Here is a 21,678-nt window from a genome sequence, read left to right as displayed (position 1 = left end):
TAAAACAATATGTAAGAAAAAATATTACCTGTTAAAAATCTTATTAGCATCAGAAAATAAAATGTTACGCTATCCTTGAACATCTACACTTAAATCCTGATTTTCTTTCTAAAATAAATGCTTTAGATCGCATATTTGAATTACCCTTTATTTGAAAAATACACTACGATTACAATTAACACAGAAAAAAATAAATTTATACAATTTAATGACTTAAACTATCCTAAACAATGTGAACATTTGGCTGTGCCATGTTAACCATCTAAAGACTGGTAAGTTCCTTAACCTCTTCGCCTCATTTCTCTCATCTCTATTACAGAAATGATAGTAACAGCTGTATCTGTCAGCTTTCATGAGAGAGCAATGAGGAAAACCAAGTACTTTGGGTAGTCCAGGGCCTTAGGAATCATAAGCACTTAACAAATGACAGCTATTATTAAGGAGAACCTATTTCCATAATAACTATATGAAAATAAAATAAAATTTTTCTGGAATGATGTATTTAATAAATTATCACGGCAATTGCAAATCTCAATTTCTCAGAGATATAATTATAAGTAAATTAGAGCCTGGCTATAGATAGATAGATAGACAGATAGACAGACAGATCAATCCTTTTTAACCTCAGAGCTCAGCCCAGGATTACTTTATGTTTAGCCAATATTTTATGATGTTTCTTTGACTATAAAGCATAACAATGTTTTCAGCATTTATGGTGAAAATTGAGGATTTATTCTCTGAAATTAAACTGTGGAAGTTAAACGCATGATTGCATTAAATTGATGGTACTACAAACATGAAGTGTCCATTAAAAGTAGACAAGAAGACATTATTATTTTGATACCATATTATTACTCTATTTCCCTACTTAATTATTTTTGGTTACATAGAACTTTTATTACGAAGGCATCGGTTAGCCTATTTTGATATTTCATCTAAAACTAAAGATATTAGCATCTTTAATGCTATGAAGCCATGGGTTTTGTAAAAGCCCTTAAAGTTATCATATAAACAGAAGACATTTCCTTTGTTTTTTGAAATTTATAAATGATTTAAGTTTATAAATTGTTGTCCAGAACTATTTAAGGTATTATGAGGTGTACTGAAGAGGCCATTGAATGCTTACAACTTGCCTACATCACTAAATGACTAGTAAGTCTAAGAACGGAAGTTAAGCGTGCTTTTGAAATGCTTGGGACAGCTGTACCAAATAGCCGTGATTTTCCCAACACTTTCCTTCTTCATCAATTCATCCATCAATTATTCATTCCACCTTTATTGTGCAGAGAGGCTGTTCTAGAACTCTGAACACAATAGTGAACAGTACATGTACGCTCATCCTGGAGTTTACACCAGCCAGGAAGAAAGACATGAGCTTTTTGAAAAACCAACAATGCTCTGGGGGCATGAAACAGGGAAACTTAATAGAGTCCAGGACCTCAGAAAGCCTCCTCTAGGGAAGTGATGTCACCCTTATTGGAAATAAAAAACTCCAGTGCCATTCTTCATTTGTCCTAACTTAGTTAATGAAAAAGTGTGATTCTTTCACAAAGGTTTAGATCCAAAAGTAAGCACAATGATTGAAAACCTCAGAAAGATGCACAAACACTGGGAGGTAGAAAGATACACACTATAGGCTTATTGTTTTCAGTAATTGTAAAAACACTAGCGGTATTAACCAAAAAATAAAACTTAAAAATATTTATTCAAAAATAATCTTAGGTGATATATTACATGTATATGTGTATATGTGTGTGTGTATGTAGATTTTATTGTGTCTACACACACATATATAGATACAATATATATACACATATATAGACACAATAAAATCTATATAACATAAATATCTGATATATATTCTATACTGCGTATACACATATGCATCTACAGGAAGGAAGGGGTGAGAAGCAGGAAAATTGAAATGTTAGGGATTAGGACAAGGGGTACACAAAGCAGTAAACAATTGCTCCTATGGCCTTCCTTTTATCCCAATAATTCCACAATTCTCAAGTAACTATGAAGAGCTTGGTGAGAATGAATATCTTGGTGAAAATCCAAAGCTGAGTTTTGCTTTGGATCTGAGTGGAGACATGGTCGAAAGAGCCAGAAAATGAGCCAACAGCTGAGATCTGGATTATCCCAGGATAAAATTTATTCTTCAGAGTGATAGAGAGACTTCTTGTCCTTCACATAATCCTCCAAAAATACTATTTCTGGGAAATGAGCATTTGAAGCGAAACTTCCTGACAAGCACAAGACATGCAGATAGTCTCTTCTGAATTACCCATCATTTAACTCTTAATTGTTGAAGCTCTTAGCATGATAAATTAAAAGCCCCTCCATCATTTTAGATAGTTGGACTGATGGCATAAGAAACCAAAGGGAGTTCTAATATTTCCCCCTATTTAAGTCAATTTCATTTTCCATTCAACATTAGACAAGGAGGCTTTTTAATCCCCTAATTGCTATTCCTAGGGAATAGGAAAAAAAATTAAAGTGGGTGTTACCAAATACTCCCCTAGGTATCAAAATCTCAATTATGCATCTGTAGAGTGCCTAATTTACAGAATTTAAATGCCTAGGGAACGATTTAAGATAATCTAGTTGCAAAATGTTCCCCTAGGTAACTTAATGAGATGATTTGCTGAATAGGGCTATTATTAATAAGCCAATTAAATGTTGAAGGGCAGCTACTAAAAGAAAAATGGTCATTTTGCTTTGATATAGCTTCTCTTAAGCAATCCTTTTTCTCAGAAAATAGATAGCAGGGCCAAATGACAGTTAAGAGCTCTACTTAACAGTTATTTTAAAATCATAATATCAGCATATGGGGAAATATTTGCTATCATCTGTATAGGGAGGAGAGCTGAGAAGAGATGAAGGGGTGTTGGTTTTCTTATTTGTGGATGACTCCCTGACTGCTTTTATTTATTTATTTATTTATTTATTTATTTATTTATTTTTTAAAGATTTTATTTATTTATTTGACAGAGAGAGAGACAGCCAGCGAGAGAGGGAACACAAGCAGGGGGAGTGGGAGAGAAAGAGCAGGCTCCCAGCAGAGGAGCCTGATGTGGGGCTCGATCCCATAACGCCGGGATCACGCCCTGAGCCGAAGGCAGGTGCTTAACCGCTGTGCCACCCAGGCACCCCCTTGACTGCTTTTATTTATAATAAGAAGCCACTCACTAATCCTTCTGGAAGTCTCAGGGAATATGGGGGTCAACATCATCTTACATGAAAACAGAATCAACAGAGGACAATAGAGGAGGTGAGCCTGTACTAACTAGATGAATTTTAAGGTTCTTGTGATTCCCCTGTGTTATGTTTTAAGATTTTGTGTTTCCATGTAAGGTAGTTTCTGGTCCTAGATCTCCTGGTAGCATGGTTCAGGTATTCAGTACTTGTATGACCTTTACAAAAGGCCCCAGAATTCCCTACAGCTCCATTTATTACTCTGATTATAAGAGAGGTGATTTAGCAATCACAGACACACACACACACACACACGCACACACATGCGTTCACGTGCACATGTGCACACATACACATACACTCCATTGTGATTTCAAAAGATGTAAGATTTGGAGGATTTTAGTAAATTTTCAAATTCTAATTTATTTCTTTTTAACTGAAGTAGAGTTGACTCAAATTCTGATTTCTTTTTTTCTATTACCATAACTGATTCAGATGGCCTTTGTTCCACATCCTGAGGCTTGGTAAAATTCTGTAAACTGGATCCTACTTAATCTATCCCTAGCCTCCATCATTCACATAACTCATCAGGGAAAACTAAAATCTAATTTTTCCTTTCCGTCACCTTCTGTGTTCTCACAACCCACAAAAATTCACCCAGTATAACTATTTTTTCTCTTGCGTTCATTATTTCTGAGATTTATTAATCTAATTATAGAATTACATATAATTGCTCAACACAGACCCATTTATTCATTGATTCTTTGATGTATTTATTCATTCAGACAAAAAATAGTCTTTTTGAAGATACCAATACCAGAATGAATAAAACTCATCTACTTCACTAGTGCAAAGAAAAATTATCAGAAAGCTTGAGTCTTTAATGTTCATAGTTATTATTTGAAAATGCTTCAAAGCTTCTACTGATGGCTTTAAATTAATTTCAATGTACACACCTAAATATAAGTTAGAAAATAAGTTATTATTATTAATAAGTAATTAGAAAATAAGTTAATAACAAGAACTCAGTTTTACATATGTACTATTTTAAGACCCTTTTAACATTATTTTTTCTTTTCCTATGGCCATTGGGATACAGCCTTCCAGACTCCAAAGAGCTTAAGAAGGTCAATTAAGACTCAGAAACGTATGCTAGAACACTGTTGCTAGTCCCTAAAGTACCGTCTTCACAATTGATTTTAAGCAACTAATTTTCTTTAGTCCTTCTTAGCTCAGGAAACTTATTTAATGTGCCAACACTAAGTGATAGTTATGATCCCATAGCTATCATCAAATTAGGGAGAAAACAGTGAAAAACTCATGGAAGCATGTCAAAAGCTATTTATTAAATTATATGGAGTTACACTGACTCCACAACACAAAGTAGATGTAAAATATTCTGTACATAAAATAATTTCTTTCATTATTCCGTATACATTATGAAATTCATAAGCTTGCCTTTATTCTTCAAATACATGGTTTAATCCTACTGACTTATTGTCAGAGACATTAATTTTCACAAAGAATCCACAGAGACATCTAATTCTTTTACTACTCTAGTTCTGTTCTCATAAATTCTGTCTTCTTAATGTGTAACTGAACCAAGTCATGTGCTCTATATGTGTTTCCTGATCTACATTAAGTTACACATCTCAATATTAGGATATAATTTGTCTTTCCTCATCCTGGTGAAATGCAGGTTTAATACTTAGATTCAATATCTGCCAGCAATCAACACTCACATAGGGAATATATTATCTCAGTTCTGTTTTTCCTAGGTTGTAAAACATATCGTCCCATGCACGTGGAGAGTTGAAAGATAGGGTCAAAGATGCATTCAAGTTTAAAATCTTTATGATGTTTCTAACTTACTGAATTCCCCTATTTCTTTTTTTTTTTAAAGATTTTATTCATTTATTTGACAGAGAGAGAGAGACAGCCAGTGAGAGAGGGAACACAGGCATCCCCTATTTCTTTTTCATAGAGGTTATACAATTTAAAAATGCATTGCACATGGCTAAATAATTTTTCTAGTTATTCAATTGTACTTTACTCCACTGCGGAATTCATGCAGTTTGAGCAACTAATAAATGGAGTGGCTTGGAATCATACAAAAAGAACAGATGATTAAAAACCTTTTTGAAATAGTTACTATTTCAATATAAGTGCAAATATCAACGTAAAGACTGCCATAAATATCTAGCCGCCAAATCTTAAAATGCAAATTTTTAAATGTGAAGAAGTAATCTGTTGAGAAAGAAAATGTGGAGAAAATTATTCCTTCCCAAGATCTGCTCTTGTTTGACCACATTAATAGAACTTACATTGAATCATAGAATTTCCTATTAGACGTGTAGAGCATGATGTTTATAGGATGAAGGGGGCAGAGAAGGAAGGGAAAGAAAAAAGAATAGAAATATGGAGATTCTTTTAATGTGCTGAAGCAGAAGGCATACCAAAATTGATATGGTCAAGATAACGTGGGTCACAATGGCTGTACTTTGGACACGCAGAGCTAGCCAAATGAAGTGAGATGGGAGAGTTGAGGGGTCGGTATAATCTTCAGAGGCAGATTTCAATTCAACCCTTACTGCTGCAAAACTGTTTAGATTATAAAGTCTTATGTTTTGGGGCACCTGGGTGGCTCAGTCTTTAACTGTCTGACTTGGGCTCATGTAAGGATCCCAGGGTCCTGGGATCTAGCCCAGGATCAGGCTCCCTGAGGAGCCTGCTTCTCCCTCTCCCTCTCCCTCTGCCTGCTGCTCCCCCTACTTGTGCTCCCTCGCTCTCTGTCAAATAAATAAATTAAAAAAAAAAAAAAGTCTTATGTTTTGTTATCTGTTCCCCATGCCCACAAAATCACCCACATTCTGTAAGTTTCAGTTTGCCATTAAAAAGTGTTAAAAAGTATCACTTTATTTTTTTAGTATAGTTGAGACACAATGTTACATTAGTTTCAGGTGTACAACATAGTGATTCAACAAGTGTATACATTATGCTGTGCTCACTGCAAGTGTAGCACCCTCTGTCCAGATACATCACCTCTATTACAATATTATCGACTATATTCCTTATGCTGTGTCTTTTATACCAATGACATATTCATTCCGTAACTGTGTCTGCCACTTCTCTTCACTTTATGTTTGATTAATGGTTTATATTTATATTTACAGTGTCTAAGTGTGAGAAATGCCTTCCTTGAAGTACAAAGGGTGGAGAGGTATTGCTTTTATAAATCTTGCCATAGAAGCCTAAAATTCTGCTACTAAAACTGTGTTCCATCCTAAAATGCTATTAAGTCTGAGAGCAGTAACACAGCAATTGATTATCAGTCAATTGTAGCTATGTTTTAATTATGTAACCAATTATTTTCATTATGATATTTAAAAACAAATCCCCTACCACTTTTTCAAGTTAGAAAGGGCTGGGGATTGGAAATGAAAAGGAGGGGTATGGCAAGACAGAAATAAGATGGAATTGAGAAGGGACTAAAACTTTCTTTTAGTGGTAGGAGAAACGCAGATGTTGAGTAGGCAAAAATAGGGCTCCACTACTATTAGTTTGGTGGGGGGCGGGGGTGGGCAGAGAAAGGAAAAAATGGAAGATACAAATTACTGAAAATAAAACTTTGCTCAAATTTTAATCTAAGACTAAACCATATCAACTATATATAAAAATTAAAATATTTTCATCATCTTAATGGAAATTTGAATTACTCCAAGTTTTCTAATCTTATTATAGTTAACACTTAAACTTCTTTGTATCCATATATGTTTCACACAAAACTTCTCATAAGACATTAATTCTAATTCCTGTTAAAGAAATCAAAATAAATTTGGTCAGCATTTCAAATGATTTATATTATTAATTAAAATAATACATAATAAAAATAGATAATAATAAAATTATAAAATAAATAAATAATTATAATATATATAATTTCCCTTCGAATATCTAAAATGCCCCCCCCCCCCATTTTGTGAACCTAATTGGCTCTAAACAGATGCAGTGCTACTCTAGGGAATGTTTTTGGCTTCAATAATGACCAGGGAAACAACTGACTATATAGTGAGAGAGGGCAGGGATGCTAGACATCTGTAATAGGGGGCAGATTTCTGGATTGCTCACTATTATGCTACTCAAAATGCCAATAGTGGGTCCTTTCAGATACAGAGGAGTCATGTCTGATAACCATTGTTATGGACTGAATTGTGTTCCCACCCCAGATTCATATGTTAAATCCCTAAACCCCCAGGTGACTTTATTAGGAGATGTGGCTTTAAGGAGGTCATCTGGGTAGAGCTCTAATCCGATATGATTGATATTTTTATAAGATGGAGAGAGATCAGTGATGTATGTGTACAGACAAAAAGTCATGACTCTTAATCATAGGAGACAAACTGAGGGCTGCTGGAGTGGAGGGGGTGGGGGAGGGGGTAACTGGGTGACAGAATTAAGGAGGGCATGTGATGTGATGAGCACTGGGCGTTATATAAGACTGAAGAGTCACTCACCTCTACCTCTGATGAATCACTGAAGCAATAATACATTATATGTTAACTGAATTAAAAAAATAAACATATTAAAAAGAAAAAAGTCATGACAGCAAGAAGGCAGTCATCTGCAAGACAAAGTGGGAGGCTTCAGAAGAAAGGAAACCCGCTGGCACCTTGATGGGAATTCCTACCTCCAGACTCTGAGACAACAAATCTGTTGTTTAAGCCATCCAACTATGGTATTTTATTATGGTAGCCCAAGAGGACTGAGACAACTGTTGTGATGATAAAGATAATTCTTTCAACAATTTGCAGCAGACCCCAGACCCTATTGTTTAGTTGACCCAACACCCAACTAACCACTTTTCATTTAGTGACAGTCTTGAGAAATATTTTTGTCTAATGGGACACAATTTTAATTATTCTTGGTAGGGTTTTTAGAAAATATGTACTGTATTGCTGGAAAAGAAAGACAAATTCAGCTTGAACAACCTATTCCCCTTTTGTTCTACTTTCTTCATATTCTGAATGTGGATGTGAATCCACCATCTTACAACACAAGATAATCTATATGAAGTCAAAAGCCAACATGCTAAGAATGAAAGGACATAAAGAAAAATATTTTGGATGCCTGATTTTATAGCTGAAAAAGTCATACATTCTTAAAATATAATGCTATATTAATAAAAGTCGTTAGTATATGAAGAAAAGCTACAATAGGAAATAAATAGCTGCTATCATCAGTTGAAATAAATGATTCTGGTTGAACTCAACATAGCACTGGTATTATTTCCAATATACAACTCTTAAAAAAGGATAAGTCAAACATCACTTTTAGTTTTAGGTACAAATTATATTCATAGAAAACATATTAGATGTATTTTTATAACTCGTCATTATATCTCAGTATTCACTATGGGATTTTACTGGGGTTGCCTACAAATTCTTATCATCCACCTGTATTTTGTGCCATAAATTCTGTCTAATTGTAGGCCAAAATCTGCATTGAAGTCTATTCTCCCAGTCCAATTCATGATTCTGTTCAGGCCTATGACCCTTAGAGGCTCTTTCCCTTCCAAAGAGTTTCCAGATGGTCAAATAAGAATGGCCATGAAACCTGGCTTGAGTAGCATGAAACCATCAAATTCACAGAAAGACCAGTGAGCCATTCAGGGCCATTTTGGGGTAGAGGCAGGAAACTTTCATAGACAATTAGCCATAAAACACCTGCAGCTGCTCATCATTCTCAGAATGAAACCTACAACAAAGAGGGGTCTTAGAAAGGGAATATTAATTTTAAATTGAAAGACTGATGTCTAAAATTAATTATTTAAGTATGCTATTCAAAAATTAAACTCCTAAAAAAAAATTAGACTCCTTTTCTTACAAACCTTAAAACTTAGATGTTTGAATTAAAAAAATAATACTATAATTTAGAAAATTATGAATTTGTGGGAAAACAGTTGAAATTCATTTATATACTATTAAGGAGCAATTATTTAAAACATTATTTGCTAAAATATAATAAACTGGGAAAGTATTACTAAGTGTCCAGTAAACATAAACATAAAATTGACACAGTATTATAGGGATAATCATAAATGTTAATAAATAAATTTTACAAAATTTAATTTAAAATTGTGTTTCACTTTTAACATATTCCACAAGAGACACAAACACTCAATGTCACTTATGGCAATGTCAAGAGAAGCCACTTTTAGTGGCCTTGGATCTAATTTTCAGCCGAAGGCAAAGTCTGCCATGTCACTTTCTTCATCACTCTGGTCCTTCACCCCCTACACGTGTAAGTCCCAAGGCAGCTCTTAGCTGTCCCAAATCCCATATTACCTAGTGCTAATTAAACTTGAAAAAAAAACTAATCCTTCTTCACAAGTTTAATGTGGCCATTCTTTGTTAAATGTTGATGAGTAATTTGTTTTTTAATTAAATGATTAAATATCAATATCAACTCATATCAAAAGGCTTATAAATTTAAGGTATTAATAATTTAATAATTCATAAAATAAAATATTTTTGATACAATAACAACCTACAATACAATAACTAAAATTGAGAAAAGGAGCTTAGCTTGAAATTACTAATATTAAGCAGAATGGAAGGTGAAAACATCCTGTTAAACTTGTCAGAAAAAAAATGAAAATGTTATTTCATTTCTGAAATGTTAAGTTTAGAAATCACAAGATGAATCATGGCATTATTTTGATGATCAATGCTTAGATTTTATACACACACACACACAAGGCAAGTATTTCACAGTTTATAATGATGAATTTCAGCAATGGACAATTAGTTGAATTTCTATGAGAACTGATTTTCATTGTTACTTAATATACATTTATGCCTAATATGTCTATGAATTCAATGCATATTTAATGCAGTTTGAAAACACTGTACAAAATGATAATAAAAAGGTACTTACACTTCTATACTTAACAATGTATTCCAAAATAGGGGCCCCTCCGTCATCCTGCTTGGTGATACTGAGTTTAAAGCTCTTCCCACTGCTTGGCTGCCCATGTATGGACGGAGGACTTGGTTCACCTAAATAAGCAATACAATATTTGTGATTTTTACACACACCCCAGACACCTGGAGAAACTGCATTTAATAAAGAGAACACTGTCATATAAAAAAAAAAAAAAAACCACGATGTGATCCTGAATTTACCATTTTCCCTTTGCCTTTTGTTGTGATAAAACCTCTGATCCTTTCTCCCCATCCAAGAAACAGCAACCTTCATATATCTACATGAATATAGAAGTGTCATGACAAAATTGTGACACCTGAAAGCCAAAATATTATTTTTATTGATGAGCAAATGTTCTGAGAATAGTATTGCATTATACAAGTGTAAACTTTCTCTCATGTTAATAGTGTGCAATCCTATTTATGAATGTAAATTTTTGTAAACATTTTGTACATATGTATTAATATAAACATATTGTTATCAAACTATATGGAATGTATACTTACCAGGAAAGATAATTGTTTAGCAATTATATGTCTGCTTTAATGGGTTTTTCTTAAAGATTTTATTTATTTTGAGAGAGAGAGAGAGAAAGTGTGTGCGCATGAGATGAGGGAAGGGCAGAGGGAGATGGAAACAGAATCTCAAGCAGACTCCACACTGAGCACAGCCTGAGGTGGGGCTCGATCTCATGACTCTGAGATCATGACCTGAGCCAAAAACCAAGAGTTGGACGCTTAACCGACTGAACCACCCAGGTACCCCTTAATGAGTACTTTTTTTTTTAAGATTTTATTTATTTATTTGACAGAGATAGAGACAGCCAGCGAGAGAGGGAACACAAGCAGGGGGAGTGGGAGAGGAAGAAGCAGGCTCCTAGTGGAAGAGCCTGATGTGGGGCTCGATCCCATAACGCCGGGATCACGCCCTGAGCCGAAGGCAGACGCCTAACCGCTGTGCCACCCAGGCGCCCCCCTTAATGAGTATTTTTAAACTAGATGCAGATTTGAATACATACATTTTGTAGTATCTAAACGATAGACATATGTTCCAATATATATTTTTTTCTTCTGACTTCATGAACATACTTGCCTTTGATGTTATTCTTCCCATCGAGGTGGTCTTATAACAAAGATGCTTATATGTTTAATATGAACAGGGATCTAGTGAAGTGTAAGAGTTTTCTATGTGAAGGACGCCATCTCTGCTTGGCAACTTGGAATGGGAACTTCTTGCTGTGTGTCACTCATGTGATGTCCTTTGACATGAACTGGCATCCTGTACCGTTTTTCCTCCAATTCCCTATAGATAGGAATATAGTAATACTAAGGAACTTTCAGGAAACATGCTTTAGTTTGCAAGGTTCCAGAAACCTGCAGTATGGGTCTACTTAGAGGAATGTCAGGACAAACTAAGCAGAATTGAGGGAAGAGGATTTTATGACTCCAAACTTGGAGAATCTGTTTTTGGTTTTGTTTTTGTTTTTTTCTCAGCAGGTTTATCTTTTTTTAATATCGTGTTTATAACCATATGAAGTGAGTAGTTTATTTGAGAAAAGGCATATCGTTAAAGAAATATGCCAATGGGGTGTGGTGACATGCAAGTATATAATAAAATAGCCTTGTATATTACAGCCCTATAGAAATAAAGTAACTAGAGGTATTTTGGAGTGATTCTTCATTAAAATTAATTAAATTAGTGTGCAGATATTATGATATGACATGATCCGTATTCAATATAACATATTTTCAATAAATGAATTACAATGTCTGTAAAAATCAGTACAATAATTTCTTAAAAAGACTTAATAAGAGATTGTGGGACAATCTAAATATTATAAAATGGATTTTATACTCAGGTATTTTAATATCATTTCTAAATTAAATTTTAGAATGTACATGTTATACAGTATGAATTCATTTAATAATATTGTAATCATTATTTTGATAATAACATTTTGAGATAATGGTTATATGGCAGGAACTATATTTTCAATTACAAATGTTTTAACATAAAAATTTAAAATATTTATGTCTACATTTAACCTTTACAATATACTAAATTTGTGATTTCATTACAATTGCTACCTCCTTTGAAAAGAAAATAAAGCTCAGAACAAATGTAAATTCTATCAAAAAGGAATTGATTAAAATAATGGTTTCTATTCGTAGTTACAATGGAATTTTTATGCCAAAGTAATAATATAAGTAATAATCAAGAATAGTGGATAGTTATGACATATTAAGTACTTTACATATATTCTCTCATTTGAACCTCAAAAAAAGTCTTGAGAAGAGCTACGGGGTGCCTGGGTGGTGCAGGTGGTTAAGTGTCTAACTCCTGGTTTTGGCTCAAGGTCATGATCTCAAGGTCATGGGATTGAGCCCTGCCATGGGACACTGTGCTCAGCACAGAGTCTGCTTCCCCTTTCCCTCTCCTTCTGCTCCTTCCCCCACTCACACTCTCTCTCTCAAATAAATAAGTAAATAAATCTTTAAAAAAATCTTGCAAAGTAGCTAAAATACATATTTTTTATTTAAAAAACAAAAACAAAAACCCAAAAAACAAAAAAACACTAAGACACAAAAAACAAGACAAAACAAAAAACTAAGACCCAGCCCTTAGAGTCTCGATGTGTAGGACCGAGGTCTGCAAGCGAACAGCAGTACACGAAGAGATTAGAAGCATTGTAATTTAAAAAGCAAAGATGAAAAAAGAGTGAAAGAGAGGAGTTTTATGTTCGAAGCACCGAGGATGGTGTTCTACAAATGAAGGAAGCGAATTGTGCCTAATTGAAGGACGATAAAACGTTGGAGTGGTTAGCCAAGGTCTTACTGGTCTTGCCCTCTTCGGGGGCTGATGTGCAGTGACCTGGAGAGCGGAATCAAGACAGAATGCACAGTACTTCGGAAACGGGAAACAGTCTGACCAAACTTGAGTTCCACCTACTGATGCCCGAGAACACCATGGCGACTGAGGAAGGAGGTCCAAGGAGGGCAGGCAGGCAAATGTGTGTGTGGACAAAAGATGTGTGGACAGAAGGGGAAGGCTGGCATTGAGGATTAGAGGTAGAGAAGGGACAGATCTGCTTAAATTTGTGTAAAGTCACTCTAGAATTATTTTAGTCTGAAAGTATGGCTGGGAGTCAAGATGTACCAGCAGTTGTCCTGGAGAGAAAACAGATGGGAGTGAAAAAGACATAGGCAACAGAAACGGAGAAAAGGGGACATCTGACAGATTTTATGAGAACCAAGAGTTGGTCACAAATTAGGGTAAGGTTATTGATTGTGGCCAATTTGTGGTATTAGGTGTCTGTAACAAGCAGAGTGATACACAGACTTTGTAACAGCACTTGTTGGGTCACAGTCAAATTTCTCACATTGTCAAATAATTTATTCAACATAAAGGAAATGGAAGTCTTTTCAAATCTGTCTTCACTTTATATAATTCGACTGCCTTACAACAACCCGAAAGAGGACAGTAGCAGGGACAAGGCTATAACCGGTAATCTTCCGCAGTCCCCGTGAAAATGGATTAATTCAGTGGGGCCTTTTTCTCACACCTAGGGCCTACAGAATTTATGGGATAAAGGCAATAGTCATGTCTCATCAAAAGAATGGAATAGTGGACATGTGACATAGTCACTGGTTTTACTTTCTCACAGACTATAATCCAATTAATCAGGACACCTTCCTGATGAGGACAATTTCCTGAAGGCAGTTTTACTGTATTTACTGTAGTGCACCTTTTCTTTTTTGCCTCGTTCCAGAGCGAAGTTATTTTTATAAAACTTAGATGCCACCATTTTCAGAAACCACTTCAACAAAGACGTAATTCACTTCCCCAAAGTGTTGAAACACCTCCCTGCATTTTAAGATCCCTTAAGTTTGCAAGTGAAGAGAGCAAAACAGAGATGATTACTTACGGACTGGTAACGTCTGGAAGATTTCTATTTTACTGTAGTCTCCTTGCCCTTTTCCATTTACTGCTGCAACCCTGATTTCATAAGTTGTATTTGGTTCCAGGTTGCTCAAAACAACCATTGCTAGAAGATGAAAAAAAGCACATATATGTCTATGGTTAATATATTTTAATAAGTAAACAAATCAACCTATTACAAAGCTGAGTGAATAATTTCACTGTAAATCTTTCCAGAAAATACCCGAAAAAATAGAAAATATATAAGAAGAGAATGATTTGTGAACACTGCCCTTCTTCACCTCTATTTTAGCCTTCTGATTCCATGCAGTTAACTTCAAAGAAGAAAATTAATAGCTTCTTTTATGAAAGTTACATTCACAGTATATTCAAGAAATAAGAATGAGCTAAAAAAAATCCTTACTGTATGCAATCCAAATATTTTGTCTACTTTAAATCCATTATTGGGGCACCTGAGTGGCTCAGTTGGTTAAGCATCTGCCTTCGGCTCAGGTCATGATCCCAGAGTCCTGGGAAAGAGCCCTGAGTCAGACTCCCTGCTCACTGGAGAGCCTGCTTCTCCCTCTGCCTGCTGCTCCCCTTGCTTGTGCTCTCTCTCTCTCTCACTCAGGCTCTATCTCAAATAAATAAATAAAATCTTAAAAAAAATAAAAAACAAATTCATTATATCTACGGAACTTCATGGAGATATGGAATTCAATATACAGAACTCTGGCCTCAGGTATAAGGTGTTTCACTCATGTCAGAAAAGTGTCAGAAAGCCAACTACAACCAAAGTAGATCATTTATTTGATAATCTCAAATCAAATCAAATTATTTTTAATGCTGGTTTGAAGGTTGTCACCTCCTGTATTTTCTCTCTGAATTTCTTCTTGATTCTATACTTTATCAGACCTGGATTCAACATGACACTAAGAAGAGAGAATCTGAAAAAGCTCAGGGATGTGAAGGTTATTAGAAATATCTCCTGGGTCATGCCAACCTCTTCAATTTGCCAAAGAATTTTGGGTACAATGGTAGCTTTAAAATATCATATCTTTACAAATTCCTCTGAGGAAGTCAACAAAGTTCCATAGATGCCTTCAGCCTTACTGCTTTTGCTAAATAGTGCAAAAATTTACTAGTGGAAGTGGTAAAGTCTTAATAAACAATCAAAAAGAAATTATGTCTGGCTTATATAATAACTCCAAGTAAAATGATCAATTCATAACACAAGATATAATCAATCATAAATCATAGGTAACCAGGATCATATTTGTAGAGATGTTGTTTCATATGAACCATGACTGAAAATGCTATACATTCAATAAAATTACAATATGATTTATTAACATATTTCTGAAAACTAATTACATTATAATATAGATTCTTTAGATAACATTTTTCATTCCACATTGTATGAATATACTTAATGAATTTGTTTTGATACTTCCTTTTGTTTCATACTTCCCCTAATATTCATTATCATGACATCTCTTTAGCTTTTTTATTACAATTGTTTAATTTCATTGAATTACTTACTCAGCTACAGAAAAGAAAAAAGTTGCTGAATTCATGGTAAAGATGTTTTCTTTGTCTAAAATGCAGAATTTAAAATATATAAAAATTACATATATAGTTTACATGTATCTGATATATTTTGTCATATATATCAGATAATTATTAATGGCAAAATAAGATCCCAGATATCAACCAGACTTTATTTAATACAGTACAGATGCTCCAAAACCAGCAGAAAGGATATCTTTCCAGTTGGCAAAATTGACATTTGTATTTTTCAGTTTCTCTTCCTCGTAAGAAAACTGACCTTGTTTTGAGAGTACATTGCCTTGTCAAGGCCTCAGATTATAATACTTGGTGTCAAAGTTAAGGGAGGCCGTGTAGGAAAGACTGATGGGCAGGGATATCCTACTGATTAGAGGCTACAAGGATAAATGGGAATACGAAGGCTTAACCCAAGTACTGCTGACAAGCTAGCAAACTGTAAGCTTTTTCAGGAAACCCAAGTCCAAGTTGGTTGGTGACCTGGAATCAATGTGTATATAATATCAGTCCAAGAAAAATAAAGAGCTACAATTGAGAGTTTAGTGCATTAGATCATGCAGATTCCATGAAGACAGAATCAAATGAAAAGCTAGGAAGCTAAATGCTGAGAAGTTGAAATCCTACCGTCCTTGAAAGAAAGTTTCTGTTCAAGACCAGTACAACAAGGAATTCAAGAGTTTAAAAGTAACAGTATCTTATCAATTTTGCCAGTCAATAAATACAACAAATTTAAAGCCCATGTGAACTAGGCTTACTGTTCTGCAGAGATTTTAAAGCTTTATAAAAGCATGTTTATTCTTTGGGCTTGTAACAAAAATGCTTAAGTCTTTGGACAGTCAATATTGTCACGGACCAGTCAATGTTGAATGTGATCTCATGAAGCAGTTGGTGTTTGACTGCCCTTTCCTTTACCCTAATGGAGGATGACCTGATGTAGCACGGGGACATATAAGACTCATGCAGGTATTAGTCTGATTACAAAAACCTTTGCAAGTAGACACTGTCTTGATGCATGCTTTAAAATCATAAAGGAAGGCATTTGGTTCTGAGCTTGATTAGACCACTGACTGACATCCTACCACATCTCAGGGCTGAGTGAGTCTCCCAACACATCAATGAAGACACTTTTATTAAATGTCATAGAAACAGAAGTAGAAAATAAACTGAAAGAAGGTATAGATAAAATAATTTGTGCTCTGTGAAATAAGCACCACCATGCATCAATGATCTATGCAAATGGGGATATTATATGGAGACTGAGATAGACAGTCCAAAAGTTGTTCATCTTCAACTCTGTTTAATGGCAAAATACTCTGTATTTAGATATTTATTTATAAATATTAACACTTGCACAGATATGGGAGAGATTGCTAGAGATGCCTTTCCTGCTGCAGACAACTTTGCTACGTGCTAGGCCTTTCCATATTTCTATGATGTAAAGTTGCAACGGCTACCATCATTTTAAGATCATTGATACGCTGTAACTCAGCCGTGTAGGTGAGAACAATTGGTAATGTTTCTATTCATTTGTTTGCTTTCATACAACTCAGCAAGAAAATCAGTAGAATTCAATTCACACAATTTTAATTATAAATAAAATTATCTGTAAATCAAAAGCGTGGAGATCAGACGGTTCATCTTTTTAGGTTAAAATGGATAATAGAGATAGCAAAGGATCAGAGCATAACGAATGAAGGAGAGTTGAGGTTATCAGATTAAACAATTAAAACAACCCCCTCCTACCCCTAAAAAAGCCTTCCACATTTTACTGGGATTATCTGAATGTTTCTAGTAAAAGCCCTTTCTGGCTTAAACTGTCCGCATTCTTCCTCTTCTCCCATTTCACAGGGCTTGTGAGGAGCGTTGAGTTGTCCCTCTATCTCTATCTCTGCCAAGGGGAAACTCATTTCTTTAATTGCATTATAATCAATTCAGAATCAAGTTTCCCCAAGCATCCTCATATTCTTCTGTTCTCCATGTCAAGACTCTCCCCTCTGCTGACTGAGTTTCACAGCAGCACAGTTTGCGGAGGAGAAGAGCAAAAAGGTTAAATGGTGGCTGAACTCCTATTACAGCGCTGGGCTAAACACTCAAAGGTAAAGTGGATGAGGGGGCCTCATGGAGGGCCTTCAAATTATAGGGGAGAGACTTGGAAGTAAATCTATTGAAGCAAGTTTTACAAAGTTTATACACAAGAAGTCAGTGTGTTTTTGAGTTCTGACTGTAAGGGTTTTGCTACAATAACCCTTATTATGAGGCTTATTAACATTGTGTGAACATAAAGATTATTGTGTGAAATAGAAAGAGCTCCATAAATTGGGACCAATTTAAAGAGAGGGAAAGGAAAAGATTCAGGGGAGGCAAAGCCCGGACCTGTAATTTGACTTCCCTTTCTTAAATGAGAGGATACATACATTAAATCATCCCCAATTTCCTGGCATATTACCAAACACAGGGTTTTTGAATACCCAAGGTAGAGTTTGAAAGCAAACTACCACTTGAAAATCGAAAGGCTGTGAACTCTAGAATAGACTCATACCTCAAATTATGAAGTTAGTTAATGGAAGACTTTCTTTCCCCAAATGTGCCCATACAATAGAAAAAAACCACAAACGGAGGTGTGGGATGGGTTCTTTCCCTATAATTTGTTAGAAATTCAAACTCAAAAAGTAGGTGAAAGTAGATCTGGATAACAAACCACCTCAAGTTCTCTAAGGACCAATGGCAGAAATTATTTTAGAGTTATGTTCCGTTAGCATGATTTGGAAATCATAATGCAATTCTTCTGAAAATTATAAACCACCATGAATTTTTCTGTGACATGGCAACAGGTATAGATTTCACAAAGACTCTGGTTTTCTTCATTCATTTAATGTTTCTGCCTGATTTAAATATAATCGAATTTCATAAATGACCATTTTGTCACCTGGCTATAATGCAGAAGTACAGCGAATATTGAAATGCATAAAAATAATGATATTGAAACTGGCAGATGAAGGAAAACAGAAACTTTTTTACGTTATTTTTGCAAGTATGGAAACCATATTGCTAGAGAGAAAAATCTGAAGTTTCACTTTTCCTTTTAGAAGGGAATCAGACTTCATTAAAGGGAGTTAATAAAGTGGGTTTTTGTTTGTTCAGATGATGTATTGTAAAACCCATCCCTTTAGCTGTCAAGAGAAGCAAAGGCCACAGAATATTTATGACCCTTGGAGCAAAATAAATTACATATTTACAAACTAATTAGGCTGAGCGAAGTTCTAAAGTGAGATTAAATTTAGCCAGGCTCTTTTGGCTCCCTTAAACCTGAGGCCCCTCCATGGGGTTTTCCAGCCAGTCGGTGTAAGCAGGTAAGGACTCCCTGGATGTAGAAATGCTGTATCCCCCACTGAAATGCCACTTATTCAGGCAGCCAGGAACCCTGAGACATGGCAGCTAGCTATGAGAAATCACAAAGCTTAGCTGGGATGGGACTCATCACTCAAAATGATACTTGCTGCTAATCTCCTCAGACAGATCTGAAAATAGAATAAAATGCCCTGAAGGTTGTCACCTAAGATTCAACTTTTCTTCTCTAAACAATGAAAATAAGCCCCAAAAAACCCTTTTCTTTCTTTTTTTTCTTAGAGATTTTATTTATTTATTTATTATTAATTATTTATTTATTTATTAGAGAGAGAGCGTGTGCACAAGGAGGGGAAAGGACGAAGTGGCAGGGAAAGGAAGAAGCAGGCTCCCTGATGAGCAAGGACCTGGGTGTGGGACTCGATCCCAGGACCCTGGGATCATGACCTGAGCTGAAGTCAGATGCTTGACTGACTGAGCCACCCAGGCATTTTTTGTTTTGTTTTGTTTTCGTTTTTTTTGAAAGAATTATCAGACTGTCTTCTGTAGGAGTTTGCAACAGGTTTAAGTAAAAGTGTATTCTATCCATTACATAGAATGTTTTCTAGTACTTTCACTCCAGTTATTCCCTATGTACATACGAATGATTTGAGGGATTATTCCAGTGCAATGTCTTTAAATTTTAAGAAGTTTATGTAAGTAATCATCTCAGTTCAGCTAGATTTTCATTTCCTTTTAAAAGTAAAGTGTGCATTTTTGTACAAATCATATTGTGTTTCAAGATTCCATTAGTTGCGAAAGGATATAATCTCATCTTTTCAAAAGTGCCTAAAAACTTCTATGAATCATATATATAACTTGCATGGATATAAATACTTTAAGATATATAACATGTATGAATTGATTCTATATAATACATAATTTATATTGATATGTGTTGATAAAATCAGAAAAAACTAAACAATTACATGTTTTGTGTGGGGCTTTTACTCAAAACAGTATGTTCATGGCACTATTTTAAGACCACAGCTCATCACTTTTGAAATCGCAATTTTTTCTTTATTGTACTGCTTTTATGTTCTTTCTCATTATGAGTATAAACTGCATAAAATAAATGATTTAACAAGTGAGTTTTAACTGACGTGAGATTTTACACAAGAAGTACATACTGTCTCTTGAAATCAAACGGCTTCCCTTTGAAGTATACTCTACATAAAAACCTTGATTTAAAAACAGGACAGTTTCATCAAAGAATATTTTTTCACAAACAATTCACACTTTTTTCACTTCAACTATATTTCATAGCATATAAAAATTATTCATCCAAGAAAAGTTCAAATGATACTTGTTTCCAGGATCCACTTAGTACATAAAATAGGATGGATCTCTAATTACCAAACATCTCCGTCTATAGTAAAAAACAATAGGTTTTCGTAAAATACTCATGAAATCTCTTGATGATTAAAAGTAATCAGAGTATTATTTTCCACTTATGAACAGACTAATTTCTGAAAATGTCTGTGCCACAAAACTTTTAATGCTACAAGCTTTTTGTTGCTGTAGCTTTTTGTTTTGTTTTTTTGGCGGGGGTTGTGAGCATAAGTTAAGCGTTTGTAATTAAATACCCCCCCCCACCGTGCCTATAGAAACTTTAAGCCTTTTTTAAGGCTTAAATATAACCTCTTAATAACATACATATTTTTCTCAGTTACTGATTATGCTCCCTACTTTTGTATTTGGCTGTTTTATTGATGGAAGTTTTTATTATAAGAATCTGGTGAGCAGGACACATGCACACCCACACACACGCATACACACACACACGCAGAGAGACAGAGAGAGAGAGAGAGAGAGAGAGAGAAAGGGAGGGAGAGAGGGAGAGAGAGAGGGAGGGAGAGAGGGAGTGAGGGAGAAGGAGAGAGTCTCCACCCCTCACAGAACCTACCCATTTTGAATGCGAGATAAGACTTCAGTAAAGAGTTTTTGAATTGATATTTTTAAAAATATGCCAAAAAAAACCATCCCTTTAAAAGAAGCTGACCCAAAGTGCACACTGCTCAGTCTATAGCTGGTATCCCTTATCACTTACGGACCCTCTCTGGTATTGCTGAACACTGAAAGCACGTTTTATTTCTCCAAGAAAAACTTCTGGCTAGTGCGAAAAAAAAATCCATTATTCAAATCCCATTTGATGGTATTTCATTTCACACTTAGACTAGTACAGTTTGGTTGCGTTCTACATTTCATAAATAAATAAATGGCAGCTCAGAAAGATCAACCAGCCACTAAGTAGTAAAGCTTAGATTCAAACAAGATTCTGTCTTAGGGTTAAAGCCTTGCATCTTCCCACAGCTGTATCCTGGACTGTAAAACCAGAGTACAGAAACCCCTTTGTAAAAAAGGAATTAAAAAAAAAAAATCCTCATAAACCTAAATGTAGGAAAATGTATTCTCTTCCCAAAGACACTAATTACATATAAAACTAAAAATGATAAACTAACAAAAATGGTGATACTGTATATGCCTTTTAAGATTTAATTTAAGCTATTAGAGAAGACAATCTCTTAGAATATTCTACTTAACTTATGTGTTTCTGGATTGTCATCAGAAAGAACAATGTAAATGCATGCTGATGATCTTCATAAATTCCCAGCACCGTAAGATAAA

The 21,678-nt window shown here is 34.9% G+C and overlaps 1 protein-coding gene across 2 annotated transcripts in view; it reads right to left on the bottom strand.

The window, feature by feature from the left end:
- NCAM2 (neural cell adhesion molecule 2) overlaps positions 1 to 21,678 on the bottom strand; it is a 496,037-nt gene that overhangs the window by 41,657 nt on the left and 432,702 nt on the right. For both annotated transcript variants that reach the window (XM_044379816.3, XM_057306777.1), the window contains exons 13-14: positions 14,108 to 14,227; positions 10,135 to 10,256 (exon numbers count right to left, since the gene is read on the bottom strand). In XM_044379816.3, coding sequence (XP_044235751.2) covers positions 10,135 to 10,256; positions 14,108 to 14,227 — 242 coding nt within the window. The remainder of the gene's footprint in view (positions 1 to 10,134; positions 10,257 to 14,107; positions 14,228 to 21,678) is intronic.

The sequence above is a fragment of the Ursus arctos genome, unplaced genomic scaffold (assembly GCF_023065955.2).
Source record: "Ursus arctos isolate Adak ecotype North America unplaced genomic scaffold, UrsArc2.0 scaffold_4, whole genome shotgun sequence".
NCBI lineage: Eukaryota > Metazoa > Chordata > Mammalia > Carnivora > Ursidae > Ursus > Ursus arctos.
Note: the sequence above shows the minus strand (reverse complement) of the source record. Positions and strands in the feature narration are given on the sequence as shown.